Source organism: Tenrec ecaudatus, chromosome 16 (assembly GCF_050624435.1).
Source record: "Tenrec ecaudatus isolate mTenEca1 chromosome 16, mTenEca1.hap1, whole genome shotgun sequence".
Lineage (NCBI taxonomy): Eukaryota > Metazoa > Chordata > Mammalia > Afrosoricida > Tenrecidae > Tenrec > Tenrec ecaudatus.
This window is the reverse complement of record NC_134545.1, coordinates 50,099,197-50,113,267: the sequence shown is the minus strand read 5'-3', so window position 1 is coordinate 50,113,267 and position 14,071 is coordinate 50,099,197. Positions and strand designations below refer to the sequence as shown.

General features: G+C 52.0%; 1 protein-coding gene across 1 annotated transcript in view; it reads right to left on the bottom strand.

The window, feature by feature from the left end:
- Positions 1-12,717: 12,717 nt before the first annotated feature.
- LOC142429049 (sphingosine-1-phosphate lyase 1-like) overlaps positions 12,718-14,071 on the bottom strand; it is a 51,644-nt gene continuing 50,290 nt past the window's right edge. Inside the window, exons 13-14 of the mRNA XM_075534026.1 lie at positions 13,408-13,528; positions 12,718-12,858 (exon numbers count right to left, since the gene is read on the bottom strand). Of these exons, the coding sequence (XP_075390141.1) occupies positions 12,718-12,858; positions 13,408-13,528 (262 nt within the window). The remainder of the gene's footprint in view (positions 12,859-13,407; positions 13,529-14,071) is intronic.

The following is a 14,071-nucleotide window of genomic DNA, read 5'->3' as shown; positions in this document are numbered from 1 at the left end:
CTGGCATGAAGTATATGACATTCAAGGACTGTGCAGGAGTGGTTATTGGACATTTGTAAGGACACTTCATTCTCAGTGACAGCTTGTTTTGTTTCCATGGATGCCGCAGGCTGAGAAAGTCCTATGCCTTTTTACCAGCTGAGTTGGCACTTCATTCAGCCCCGACCAGGCCTGCGTGCCAGACTCAGTTCCCTGGAGACCTAGGGGTCTGCAGGCCCTCGTCCAGTTAGCTACAGGCAGCTGAAGAGGAATTCATGGACAGACTGGAAGTAGCAGAGACAATCTCCTGGGGACCTGGAATCAGCGTGTGAGAAGCTACAGCATGACATCTGGAGAAGGCATCTCAGCCTCCACCACCAAACACTAGATGCTGCAGCCGACACTGCTAATGGGGCCCAGAGTGGTCATGTAGAGTGCCGCCCTGCAGTTTGGTGTAGTGTAGCTGTCACCGGGAGCAGGGCAGACTTTTATCCATGGTCCTTGACAGCTTCTAGTCCATATCTGAAGGCACATCTCTTTGAGGAAGCCGGAGCCATGTGGCTATAGTCAATCTATGAGAGATGTGACAGAGGTGATCAGAATTTCAGTTTCTATAGTGGGAAGCGGGGTTGCTTCCCAACAAGACTTAAAGGGCCAACACCTTTCCCCAAGAAGGGTGAGCATTCAGACACCAGGGTGTGTCAGCAAGGCTAGGTTTCTACGTGTGACCCTGGTCTCCCCTGTTTGCCTCTTACCTGCTCACATAAGACGAAAGTCCCTCGAGCCTCTTAACATGTCTGCGGAGGGACACAGACTAGCCTTCTGGCAGGGGCTGTTTCACTGTCACCTGGACTCCACTGGGGATGCCTTCACTCACAAGGTCACTTACAGGTGTTTCCAGGCTCTCAGCCAGGGCCACACGGGCAAGCCAAGTTTCATGCCAACGACCTGAGCTGTAGACATCTCAACTCAGGGTGCAGAGACAGACCTGGTTCCAAACAGAAAACAGAGGGTGATGGGAGAAAAAAAAAAGTTTTTTACACCGTTATAAGAGAGTACTCAGGGATCCAAAAGGCACATTTAGAGACCCTTGATCATAATTCTCCCTGACCCCCAGCCTTTCCCTGCTTTTCAAAGAGCAGGGTATATAATACGTTGTTATCTATATTGGTCCCAAAGTAGTAATTTCAGTGTTGCTCCCCACACCCAGAAAAGGGGCCTCGGGATACCCCTTTTCTCCTTCAGCCAGAAGCCACAGTCTGGGCCCCGCTCCACACCGAGCCCCTCATGCTCCCCGGGAATACCTTTGGGTGGGGAGTAGGCGGGCACATTTAGTCCAGACCATCACCTCTGCTCTTGGCTTCTCGTCGACATACATGGGCGATCGCTTCCAGCCTTCCGCCGGTGTTGGCCCAAGTCTTCCCATGACGTTTCCCGTGAGTTCTGGAACCTAGAGAGCTAAAACCAGTGTCAGGGCAGCTGTGCTGAGTAATAAGCCCAAGGCCGCCCACAGCGGTGAGATGTGTGCTGGGGGCTGTTTCCCCTCCTTTACCATATGCTTTCAGGGCACACTGACACTCCGGCTAGGAACCCCCTCCTTTCCCTCGAGGGCTGTTTGCTCTTCTGGGTCCCCTTGGCTTCAGGGACCGAGTGGGGAAGACAGTTCACCATGTAGCCCAGGGTCTGCCAACTGGCTTCACGCAGAAACCAAGCCCCGTGGGAAATATAGGAAAGGACTTACCTGGGTAGACTTTCCAGAGCTGTGGACAATACGCAAGATATGCAGGGAAGTCTCTTCTGAGGATCATGAAGTGCATCATCTAGGTGGACAACTGAAGATTCTCAGCAGGGCCAGAAACTAAGCTGTGTAGACCTGAGTCCTTCTAGCAGACGTGGTATGGCCTCCCAGCCAGTCTGACCAGTACCAGACAGTGTCTGCTCACCTGAGCACTAAACAGATGTCAGTTCATTGCGGGTTCTTTGCTCAGTGTCTGCTGCTGCAAACTGCCTGTCCTAGAAGCCTCTGCACAGAAGATTCAGGAGTCCCCTGCAGGAAGGGTGGTCTTGCTCCTTGCATGCCGGTTCTGTGTCTGCAGGAGGATTTTCTGCTGCTCCATCGCAATCACTGTCATAGTGGCTACTGCTTATGTGTTAAGTTTACAGTCAACATTATAACATGCAGCTCTAAGGCCCTCACTGATCAAAGTCCCCCACTCTGCACTGCAAATGTCTACACATGGACCAAGGGTCTTCTTTCCAAGCTGAACAACCTCTGGTTTTGACTTCATCACATCCTCCAACAAATATTTTGGTTCAAATACGTACATACTTCCACAGAAAACCAATCCTGACTGGATGTCTAATGACCCAGATCCCTCAGGAATGAAGGTTGCTGTCACCCCCCCAGGCAAACACCATGGCCAGCTGAGTTGAAGGGCTGAAGGCAAAGGGAATACAGAGAAGACATGTTCTATGTACTGGATACAATTAGTTTATTTTCATTTATATGTATGGTAGATGTGTGATGTTAGGTTTAAATGTTATTTAATTAATGTATGGAAATTATCTATGGCTAAAGAATGGTGTAATGGTGCCAAGTTGGCAAGGAGTTGACTGTGATAGATAGGTTTATTCGGCCAACCCGACCAATTGAAACATGTGGGATCAATCAGGTCGTAGTTTGCTTGGAACACAAAGAGATAAATGGATCTACAAGGCGTGCGCCCCTCTGCCTTGCTCTCTGGTGATTGGAACATGCAGGAACGTGCAGCTGTTTTAGCTAGTTCTCTGCCTCAACCTGTGTGCGACGCTACCTGTGGGCAAAGCTAACCTATGGATTGTGTCATTACAGATAGTGGTCACGAGGAAGAGTTCTGATGTAGGAATCCATATAAAGAGCTTCCAGGGCGGACCCTTTGGCTGGGGGTAGTGGGGCGACATGTTCCAGTAAATGCTCCCCCTTCTGGAAACCCAATGGTTCTGGAACCTGGGCTCTGTGAGCGGCCCCTGAAGGTCAGTTTGCTCACCTTCATATTTCCAGCATCTAGCCTAGTATCTGGCCATCGTCAGCACTTAACACATACACCTTAGGTTAGCTATTTCCTCCTGGATCTCAGAGTCCCCTTCTGGGTAAGAGTCAATAATTTCCAAGTCTCCTTCCAAGATGCTGATCAGGTGAGCTCATACCACTTGAAATTTTGATTAGAAGTCACTGGCCTGCCCTCTCCCCTGCCTCTTCACCCAAAGCCAATCTCAGGCCAGACGGACCACCTGGAGCTGTGGGAAATGAGTACCTCCATGGTGAGGGTGGGCCAAGGCTGCTCTAGACTTGACAGTAAAGCCAAGGACCCATTCATCCTCTTCTCCCTCGAGTCCTCTGCCCCTCATTTGCTCCTCGCATACCAGGAACATGGTATCCGCCATTGGCACTGACCGCAGGAAAGGCCACCACAGAGGGAACGCTCTTTGCAGAGGTACCTCCTGAATAATGGTGGTGTAGGCATTTCATGCAGTCAAAGTGCTCAGCTGCTAACTGAAAGGTTGGAGATACCAATCCACTCAGGGGTGGCTCAGAACAAAGGGCTGGCAACCTACTTCTTAAAAGTAGCCACTGAACCCACTTCAGAGAGCAGTTTTACTCTGACACATATGGGGTCCACAAGAGTCAAAACTGAGTCGATGGCAAACCATGGCAGTGACCACTGACTGTGAGGGGCTGTAAGAGGACATGCCCTGGTGGGAGTCTGGGGCAGAGAGGGCATCCAGAAGGCCAAGAGTGACAGACACTTGGACACATGCCTCCCAGAGATTGGCAAAGGGGTGGAGGGAGGAACTTCAGAAAGCAACCTGCCCTCTGCTCAGAGGCTGAGGCATGAGTTTGGCACAGAGGTGTGGGAGATAGGCAGACGACGGGGCTACAGGGGAGGGGGAGGAAGAGAAGTTGAGGGCAGATCATCAGAGCCTCCAGGCAATAAGCTAAGCCATGGCCCCCTCTCACGCCTCTGTCTCAGGGGAGACAGCGATACATGATGTCCTCTCGGCCCTGGACCACCTTGGACCTTTTCAGCAATCTGAGCTCCTAGCTTGCTCTGTGAGCCCAGGTCATCCATTGGCGCCCCGGGGGCCTGCATGTCTCTGCTTGGACAGGAAGAAGGTTCCTATAGGGCCTTTACAATTGATAGCTGTCAGCCTGCCACACAAAGGGGGCTGTCGCTCTGCTTGAAGCCTACCATACTACCCCCAGGGGCCCATCCCCCCTTCCCTCAGAACCCAGCCATCCCTGTGGCCCCAGTGACATTGAAAAACATGCTGTTCTCCATCCTACTCAATGGGCCATGTGCCAGCACCTGCCTTATCCCCAGGAGCCATCTGTCATTGTCTCAATATGTTGGTGGGAAAATGACTTCATTAGCTCCTCCTCAGCCATCCGTCCCCTGGTGCAGAGACAAATGAAGCCTCCTGCCCCCCAGTCAGGGATGGCTCAGAGCTCTGAGGGCAGCTTCTTAAATGCTTCCCAGGCACGTCTGCTTCCCATACCATTCTTCCACGTGAAGTCAGAGGGATGCTCCACAGGGCACGGGGAGCAGCCTGAGCAGGTATCCCCAACTACCCCCTCCCACTGTCACTGAAGTCCCTACTGAGGTGCTCCAGTCTCCGGGGTCCATATATGCAAATGCACCTCAAAGGGAGAGAGCACTTGACTGGGAGACACAGATCTAGATTTGCTGTGTGAACTTGATCAACTGAACCCAACTCCAATCCTGGGCCCCATAATTAAATTTAAAAGTTGGTCTATGTGTTAGTCCAGGTAGACTACACAATCACATTCACAGACTCATATGCATACAAGCACATTTAATATTGCAAGAACATCCCAGAAGAGTCCAGTCCATAAGTCTGATATTCGCCCATAGATCCTCTTCAGACTCATGAAACACATGCAACGACACTGAATGCAGGATGGATCCAGTGGCAGCGTAAGCATCCTAGTGGCGTCAGGAGTCTCAACGTGGCTTCTCCAGCTAAGGGCACTAGCGTAGTTCCATGCATCTTATCAGTAGAGCTTCTCAAAGGGAGTCAGTGGAGAGAAGCCTTCCATCTCCAATGAGGAAAAACCAGATTTCCCAGAATTCTCAGGAGAAGGCCATGCCCACACACAGAGGCCTCACTGGCTATGACCCAATTGACAGACTAGACCCCACCCCTTCACTCTTAATCCTCTCAACTCCCAAATTGACACCAGATTAAGTGACTACCAGTCTAGCATCTAGATGATCACCAAGCCCTGAGGAGGGAAAGCTCTGGGATTCGGAGCGCCGACATTTCTTGGAGAAAGGAAGCACATTCTGATGCCCTCTTCTTGCAGGTGGCTCAGGTCTGTCAGCACGGGCACACTGGCTGGCAAACAGGGCTTTCCACTAAACACCACCTTCTTGAACCTGGGCTTAATTTGGAACTTCTCGTTACCACTGGCTGCGGCCTCAGGGTTCTCCCAAGCAGTAGGCCGTGCGCACACCTGAGGCCAACCCCTGCCACAGTGCCTTCGTTGATGATGGGACCACAAGGTTGGGAGAAGCTTCCTCCCAAGGATTCTCAGACCCACAAAACCATCGCGCCTCCCCAGTCGATGGAGACTGTGTGTGATGAGAGACGTAGGCGGTGACTCCTGATGGGCTCCCCTGGAGCTCAAGAGACGTCACCTCCCTGCCATTCAACACTGGAAACCCCTGGGTTTCAAAACAACCCGAGAACGGCAACTTGCCTGTATTGGAGCGCTATCCAGGGAACTCAATTACTAAAGCCAAGTTGGATCTCCCAGTGTGGCACTCCAGAGAAACAGCCAGTCCATGGATAAGTCCATGGGCTTTGGGCAAGCTTCCTTTCAGGACTCTGGGGGTAAAGCTGAAGCAGCCATGCTAACTGTCCAATGAGTGTGCTGACTCATCTTTTTCTAGGGAGGTGGGGGCTGTGTCCACACCGGCATGTATGTATTGGCACCCCATGGGGAAATGAGGCAGACTCATGAGTGTATATTAATGTGATGTTATCCACCAACATCAGCTGAGAGGAAGGACTCAGAGAAGGGAGAACAAGCCTCTCAGCAATTGTGGTTTATTTGAAAAGTTTATGGGTCTTTTTATCCCAATTACCTAGCCATGCTTCTCCCTCCTCCCCCTCTCCCAACACAGTCCTGGCCTGACAGGGCCCTGGTCTCAAGACTCTGCTCTGAGGAGTTGAAAACACAGCAACTGCAAGGCCCTAGTTTTCTTTTATTGTTGTTGTTGTTGTTGCTGACTCTGCTCTAATTGCTGGAGGCCCTAGGGATGCAACAAGGGGTGTGTATCCTGGCTGTTTGCCCAGAGTTTAGGGAGGAAGAGTCCGTGGAGGAAGTTGGGCAGTGAGGGTGACAGACTCAGGACCACAAGGAGAGTGGGTGCTGGGCTGGAGAGACACTTCGTCTATCTGGACCGAGGCTGTGTAAGAGGGAGAGTAGAGAGGCCTTTGAAGTCAGTCAAAGAATTTAGAAACTGATCCCATAGGCAGGCTGTTTTAGAAGGCCTTTAGTAGCAAAAATGGCTAGACCTGGGGATGCGGGGACTCAGAGAGTATCTCACCCAACCATTTGTCTTATAGGTGGGAGACATGAGATCCAGAGGTGGGAAGGGATATGTTTAAAGTCACTTTGGTGTCTTAAAAACAGGGTCAGGCACGGTAAATTCAAACTACTGCCCACTCCATGCCAGAGTAAGTATCTTCAGTGGGGGTGGGAGGAGGGGGCACCATAAGAGCCCTGGGGTCACTGTTGCCTCTGGATTCAGGACATGGTTCTGTGGCTCACAGTGTGGTCAGCCCGCAGGCTTCCTGCTTTTTCCTTGGAGACAGAGAATGTATCCAGGTTTTAGCACTAAGGCCCTGACAGTCACTCGACACCAGGAGGCAATTAATGACTGCTACGTTCAGCACCAAGAGTCAGTGGACAGCTCCTGGCTGCGCAGCCAGGAGACTAGCAGGCCCTTAAGGTGTGAGGAGCAGTGGACAGAGGGGCTGGTTTACTGGCTTCTTTACTGGGAGACCCAGATGTAAAGTGAATGGTTGTGATACTTATCCCTCTCCTCGCTAATAATAAGTGGCCTGATTTGTTAAGTGGAGACAGATCCGAAGATGTCATTTCAAAAATGAAACGAGCCCATCTGTACTGCCTTTATGTACTGCGCAGATGCTTGGTGGGGGACAGGCTTCCAGGGCTTGGGGCCTGTCTTTAACCCCCCCCCCAACTCTCCCTCTCCTTCCACCTCACTGGGCCTGCGTCCCCTGCCTGGTGACCCTTCTGTTGGCAGCTCTCCTTTCTCTCGTGCATTGCCCCCCTCTCTGCCAACCACCCCCCACCCCTTGTAGTCCTTCCTGCCTCTGCCTCTTTTCCTCCTCTGAGCTCTCCTCCCTCCTTCTCTCATGCTCCCTGGACTGTATATCTCTCACTGACGCCCTTAAGTTTACCAACACCCTTCAAATATTGCTCCCAAGGACCAAGGTTCGCTAGTACTTGAAACCCAGAACCCACTCCTGGGACACAATCACCGGAGCCATCTTTCTTCTTCCCAGGTTTCCCACCCCCGAGGATCTGCCTGAGCCTCCTGATGTGGCATGATGACATCTGGGATAGGTTTATTGCGCCAAGGAGGCTCCTGTAGGAACATGTGGGCGCAGTCTAAATCAGTTTGCAGTTTGATTGGAGGGCGACCAAGATAACTGGCTCTGCTAGGCTGTTGGCTGAGCTAGTGATTTGCCTCAACCATGTGCTCCACTACCTGTGTGCCAAACCAACCCGTGGATCATGCAGCCCTGTGTGCATCACTTGGGCTGTATGGGGCTTGCTTTGCTTTCCTCCTGTGCTATGCCTCAATTTCTCATCTTCCTGCTGTTGCCACCCTACCTGTGTCTGCTGCCTGCAGGCAGACTCTGCTCATGTTGCCTGGGGGCAGATTCCACTGTGTTCTTCCTTGACCTTAGATCAGCAGCAGGTGTGAGTTGAAGGACCTTCAGTATATTAACTGTTCCAAGAACGTGAGTTGAACTGAGCCTTTTGTACTGCTCTGTGGACTAATTGACATAAATACTTGAGTATAAGTATACCTAAATATCAATCATAGCATATAATTTTACCACAAAAACAGCATTAAAATGTGGTGAAAACTTGGCATGAGTATATACAGTAGCTATTGTGTTCCATCTTGCTAAATAAACCTATTATATGTGGGTCCTGGTAGAGAACCCTGCCTAACACAATTGGTACTGGGAGTGGTTCTACATAAACAGGATCATCAATATGGGTTTCCTGAACTGGTCCTCCAGCCTTTGTGAGCCTAATAGTACTGAGAATGCTGCCCCCGGAAGCCTGGATGAGTCTGCCACTGTTACTAGAAAGGGTGGGGTTGATCCATGGTGTGCAGTGGCCAAGTTAATATCCACGACATCACCACCAATAGATGAAGTGCTGGTGAAAGGAGAGGCTCCGAGTGATCATGTGTTTGATTTTTCCAGCAGTTTTGTCAGGATGACAAGGAGAGGGAAGCTGGTTGGCTGGTCCTCCTTACAATGGAAAGTGTGATCAAGGAGATGGATAATCTAGAACCTCAGAAGCACAGCTCAAGTGCCGAATAGAAGACCTAAAAGCTTCTGCATGTGCTACAAAGGAGAGCCTTCTCTCCTCTAGTAATAGAGCAGACGTTGCTGAGAACAAAGCCAGAGTCTGATCATGCAAGAAGCTGAATTACAGTGACAGCTGAATTGTAGGTCTAGAACAGAGGCTGGTATTAAAGTAAGGGCATTAATCACAAAGAATTGGGATCCTGAAACGTGGATGGGAACATATGGGCTGATGATCCAGAAGAGGAGGCTATTGAGCCCCTAGAGTCTATTGAGCCACCCCAGTCAATAGATCCATGCTTCCCATCCGAGGGGATTAACCCACTATTAATCAGTAAAACAATTCACACTTGAGCAGATTAACCAAACTGTTCAAGCTGAAACCTGGAGCATTGCCTGGGGGAGATACTGTACAAGATATTGCTGAGAGCCCCCAGGAAACACCCTCACCACCTGTTATTTCCACTGGACATGTTACCAGAATTGCCTCCGAAAGCTCCTAAAGGTGAAGTGCAGATGATGGCCCGGGAAGAAGTGCTGCATACTCACGAAGACCCAAGTTTTCTAATCTGTACAAGCAGAGGCCTGGGGATATCCTTGGGAATGGTTTCTGAGGGTGTGGGGAACGTAAGAGTAGATCGGTCTGAGCTTCCTGATACGGCCCCTAAGCACAGATGCCTCTTTCAAGGTCTCACCTCGAGAGGCTATGAGAGGATCTAATAGCTTCTCTGGTTGGTTCCCGGAAGCAGGGGCTGCCAGATGGCCTAGATTAGACCAACTTGAGGAACCTGACCTGCCTTGGTACACTGTAGAAGAAGGCACCCAAGAGCTTAGAGAAATTGGTATGTTGAAATGGATCCATCAGGATAATCCATAGACCCGCAAAAGGAGTGCCCGAAGGCATACCTGTCACTATGACCATCAGACCCTGGTTCCTAACTCAGGGGACAGGAATCAAGTCAGCTGCTGTAGTCCCACAGCTCTTCCATTCGTGGACACTTTGGGTGGGGGTTGATGGCAGCGGTTCTCAATCTGTGAGATGTGACCCCTTTGGGGGTGGAACAACCCTATCACAGGGGCTGCCCAATTCATAACTGTAGCAAATTACAGTTATGAAATAGCAACAAAAAGAATTTTATGGTTGGGGGGTCAGCAAAATATGAGGAACTGTATTAAAAGGTCGCGGCATGAGGAAGGTTGAGAACTGCTGGTTTATGGTTTTCAAGGCAGGCCGACATGCCTGGTCCCCGCCTTTTTAAAATTCCACAGTCGGACTGATCTTTGCCACAGCGGTGTAACGTCCCTGTTGCAGATGAGACCGCTGACGCTCATGGCAGAGCCCGAAGTAGAATACAGACCCCTGTCCAGGAGGTCTTCCTCTGCAAGATCGCACATGCTCAGGGCAGCGACGAAACAGAGCACCAGTATTAAATGAAACATGAAGACCCTCGGATGCCAGATAGAAAGGTGAGCACTGTGTGGGAGGCAACAGGTGAGCATCCATGAAATGAATACCAGCCCCGGTGTTGGGCAAAGTGCTGGCCGGAAATAAAGCTCATGCAGGTCACCCACGGGCAAGGTGGCTCGAGCTATGAGACCCAGGGCCCCACTGCCCTCTTTGAGCAACTGAGAGATCCTAAACAGGGCTAAGGATCCTTGGCCCATGCCTCTACCACTTCAACGCCTTCATTGGCATCTGTCCCGTAGGGCTGCCCGCTGTGTAACTGAAACCCCTGAGCTCAGAGGGCCTCTCGGGAGTATGGTGTCTCTTTCTAATAGATAAGAGGTGGAGGGCTCCCCAGTCTAACTCTTGCTACTCTCAGCCCATGCGATTGGATCCAACCCAAGTGGTTCCGGGGCAAGGCCAGTCGATTGCAGTTTCCATTCTCAGAAAAGGGAGCTCCATGACAGACAACAGAGCCACACGCACACACACACACATACATCACTCACATATACCATTGGAATGTGGGAGGGAGCTGAGGGGGGCACCATAGATCATCCATGCTTGCAGCCCTCCCACATCTGAATGCACATCTCCAACATCTGCTCCGGGGGGTGGGGCGGGGGAGCCAAGGATGATAAAATGATGAAAGATAATGACTGAAGTTCATTGTTCAGTTCCTGGGGACACCGATGTCACAGACACAGGAGTGATTGTCTCCTCCAGTAGCCACGTGCACAGATGCACAGAGTCGCTCACATAGGGACTCAATTTGAGGTCATAAGGTCTAGAAATGTTCCCAGACTGTCCTTTCATCCCAAGGTCACAGTGGCCCCTGACAGCCTCTCTGGCTGTAGAGGTCCCTTCAAAAGCTGCACCCTCCATACCAGCACCCAGGCTCCCACCCAGAGACAGGGAGTGGCTCAGGGTCAGCCGGGGGTGGAGGAGACACTGGAAGTGTTAGCACACTCAATGGGACCCTTGTTTCTCCATTACACCAGCTGGCCAAGGTCAGTGTGGCCGACTGGGCCTGGGTCCCTGGAGCCCCAGCAATGCAGCTGGGGAGACCGAGGGGCAGGTCCTGCACTGTGTTGACTGGGACACTCCATTTCAGCAGCTGTTGAGAAGCATGCCATCGCCACGTGCACAGCCCTTCCCCGGACACGCACAGGCACCACCCACTCTTGGCACTCACAGTGCACTGCAGAACAATCAGGAGGAAAACACACACACACACACACACACACAGACACAGACACACACGTGCACACGTGCAGGCAGGTGGCCAGCTAGACTCGACTACAGTGTAGGAAGAATGCTTCAGATACACGGCTGTGAGCTGCAGGACACCTCGTCTGGCAGCCTGGCTCTCCCAGCCAGCAGCCCCTTAGACGGCTAAGGGAGACCTTCTAGACAGAGCTGACTATCAGGGAGTCCCTGAGAAGAGGATGGAGCAGAGGTACATTTGCCTGACTTGTCCTAAGAACGCCCTTGACCACCAAATGGACTCATTTCCCCTGGGGCCTGATCAGGAGTAGCTTGCTGTTCCCCGAGGAGGAGAGAGGCACACTATATGACATCATAGAGGAGGACAGGGTCTCAACTGAGACTGGGCCCCCACATGGTGAGGGGAGAGGGCAGGGAGTGGGCACAGGGCTGGGTCCTGTCCTGCATCACCCTGAGGAAAGAGTCATGAGAAGGAATCCCCCAGGCGCTCACACGCATTGGTGCTGGCCCATCATGCTTTGCTTGTCTTAAGAGAGTTCCTCATCTTAAGCTGCTCCCTGTAGGCCAAGGCTGAGGAATGTCCGGAACCTGAGGCTACAGTGTCCTAGTACCTTGGGGAGCTGAGTTAAGAGGGAAAAGAGCTAGAAAAACGCACTAAGGGAGAGGGAAATCTCGCCAGAGGGCTCTCCCCTCCTGCTCACACCTATCCAGGTAAGAAGGAACTGCTGGTTCCTTCAGACAAACATAAGGGAGGGGGAGCTGGTCTTCACGTGAGAGCTTCAGGCTTGGGGAAAGGGGAGCACCAACACCGGGGATGTGCATCTGCCCCTGGGTGCTCACACTGCTCTGGTGCTCAGAAAGACAGAAGGGAGCCTGGTGTCTGACCACCTTCACCACAGGGAGGGTTCAGGCTGGCTCTGCTCACTGCCCATTCATAGAGGCAGCTCGATCCAGACAGTCGCATTAGCGACTCTGTAAGCCAGGCTCCCTTCCCAACAAAGCAACGGGAGCATCATGGGAAACAAGAAGCCCTCAATGTGGCATCATCCAAGTGTCATATGGGACAGCAAGCGTGCAGAGGACAAGTGAGGGGACGTCTGTACCAGTCTGAGCAGGCATGCGAGGCCCCACCACTTGTGCTCTGCTCAGTTGTGCTCTGCACAGAGTGACCACACATTGAGTAAGGTGAAAGCTAGAGGTTAGAGAAGGAGATGGTTAGAACACTTCCTAGTGTAGCACTTAAAACACGGGCAAAATCACTATGTGATGAAGCCCGCCTTCAGGAAAGGATGGTGAAAGGTGGAAGGAGAGTCCTGAGGGCCGAGCTGTCTTGCCATCCGGGTGGCTGTGCGCTATGGAGTAAGGCCAGATGTCGAAGCTGTGCGAGGTCCGTGCCACACCCGGGGAACTTCTGAAGGCCAGGCTCAGCGGGGCTTGGGAGAGCCATTCATCTGGCTGCCCGAGGTCACTGTGTCTGTAGTGAAGAGACTGTCCAGGTAGGACAAGCCGACCTCTGTCACCATGTTCCGGTCAACTATTGTCTGGACCAGGCCGTAGATAGCACCCTACAAATCCAAGCAAGTCACATAGTCAGTGATTGCGGGGCAGCAGCAAGACTAAGGTTTGGTTTCCAATCTCTTTTCTGTAGCCCTGGCTTCCCACATGGCCCCATCCTGCAGCATCCACCAGGTCACCTCCATCCCAGCCAGGCGTGTCTATCGCACAGACAGCAGCCATAGGACATTGGTCATAGGTACTGGCCAGCCTGTCTTTTCTGTCTAAAGAAACCCTCTTATGGGATTTACCATGGACAATTCCAGAAAAAAACATTATTTGTTGACCTGGTGTCAAGATGTCCTTTAGAAATGCACAAAACCACCACCTGTTTGGTTCAGCAGGTCTTAGATTTCAGCTGCTCTACAGAGACGGGGTGTCTCATGGGAGCCCTCAGCCCCCCTGGGAATGGGGGAGGCAGAATTCCTCCAATGAACAAACAGGTAAGAGGTCTGCGGGACAGGAACGGAGTGGACCAGGCACCGGTCATTCCTTCTTCCACAGGATCCCTGTCCCTGCACCCCCACCGCCCCCAGGCGAGTGAGAGCCAGTGTCCCTACCATTCCGGTGGTCTTTGCTTTGGGGTTCTTCATGATTTGGGTGACAGATTCCCGGACGTCCTTCAGAAACTGTATGGCTACTCGATTCCGGGTATGGAGTAACGTGATGCCGAAATGGATACTGTGGGTGGGAGAGAGGAGGATGCGCAGTTTTTAGGACAGCATCCCACAAGCAGGCGTCCACGTCCAAGTCATGGGGACATTGCTGCATCTGGTTTGCCACCAACCATGCTGCCCTCAGGCACGCAAGCCCCGAGTCCGCTTCAGCACAGCTAGTTGGAAGGAGAGCCAGACCTGTCATGCCGCCCTCCTGCCCAAGTCAGGCCTCTGCACACAGCCATGCTCCCACCAATGAGACTCTTCTGTCTTAGAACCACTCTGACAGCTCAGGGCTACTGGCCGAAATCTTGAGGAACTTTGGACAAAGAAGCAATGAACACAGCTGGAAGGAGGAAGGGCACAGGGGCACTGAGAAGGCCTGGTCGCGGGTCAGAGGAGAAAGCAGATGGGATCGTGAGCACTGAGCAGGCTGGTCAGCTACAGCGGACTCTTCCTCTCCAAGCGTGGAGGCTGCGTAGCTAGGAAAGCGCACTAACTAAGCTCCTGGCAGGCTCTGAACGAATACAGAGCAGCAGAGGGTTCCCAGCTAACTATTAATCAGGAA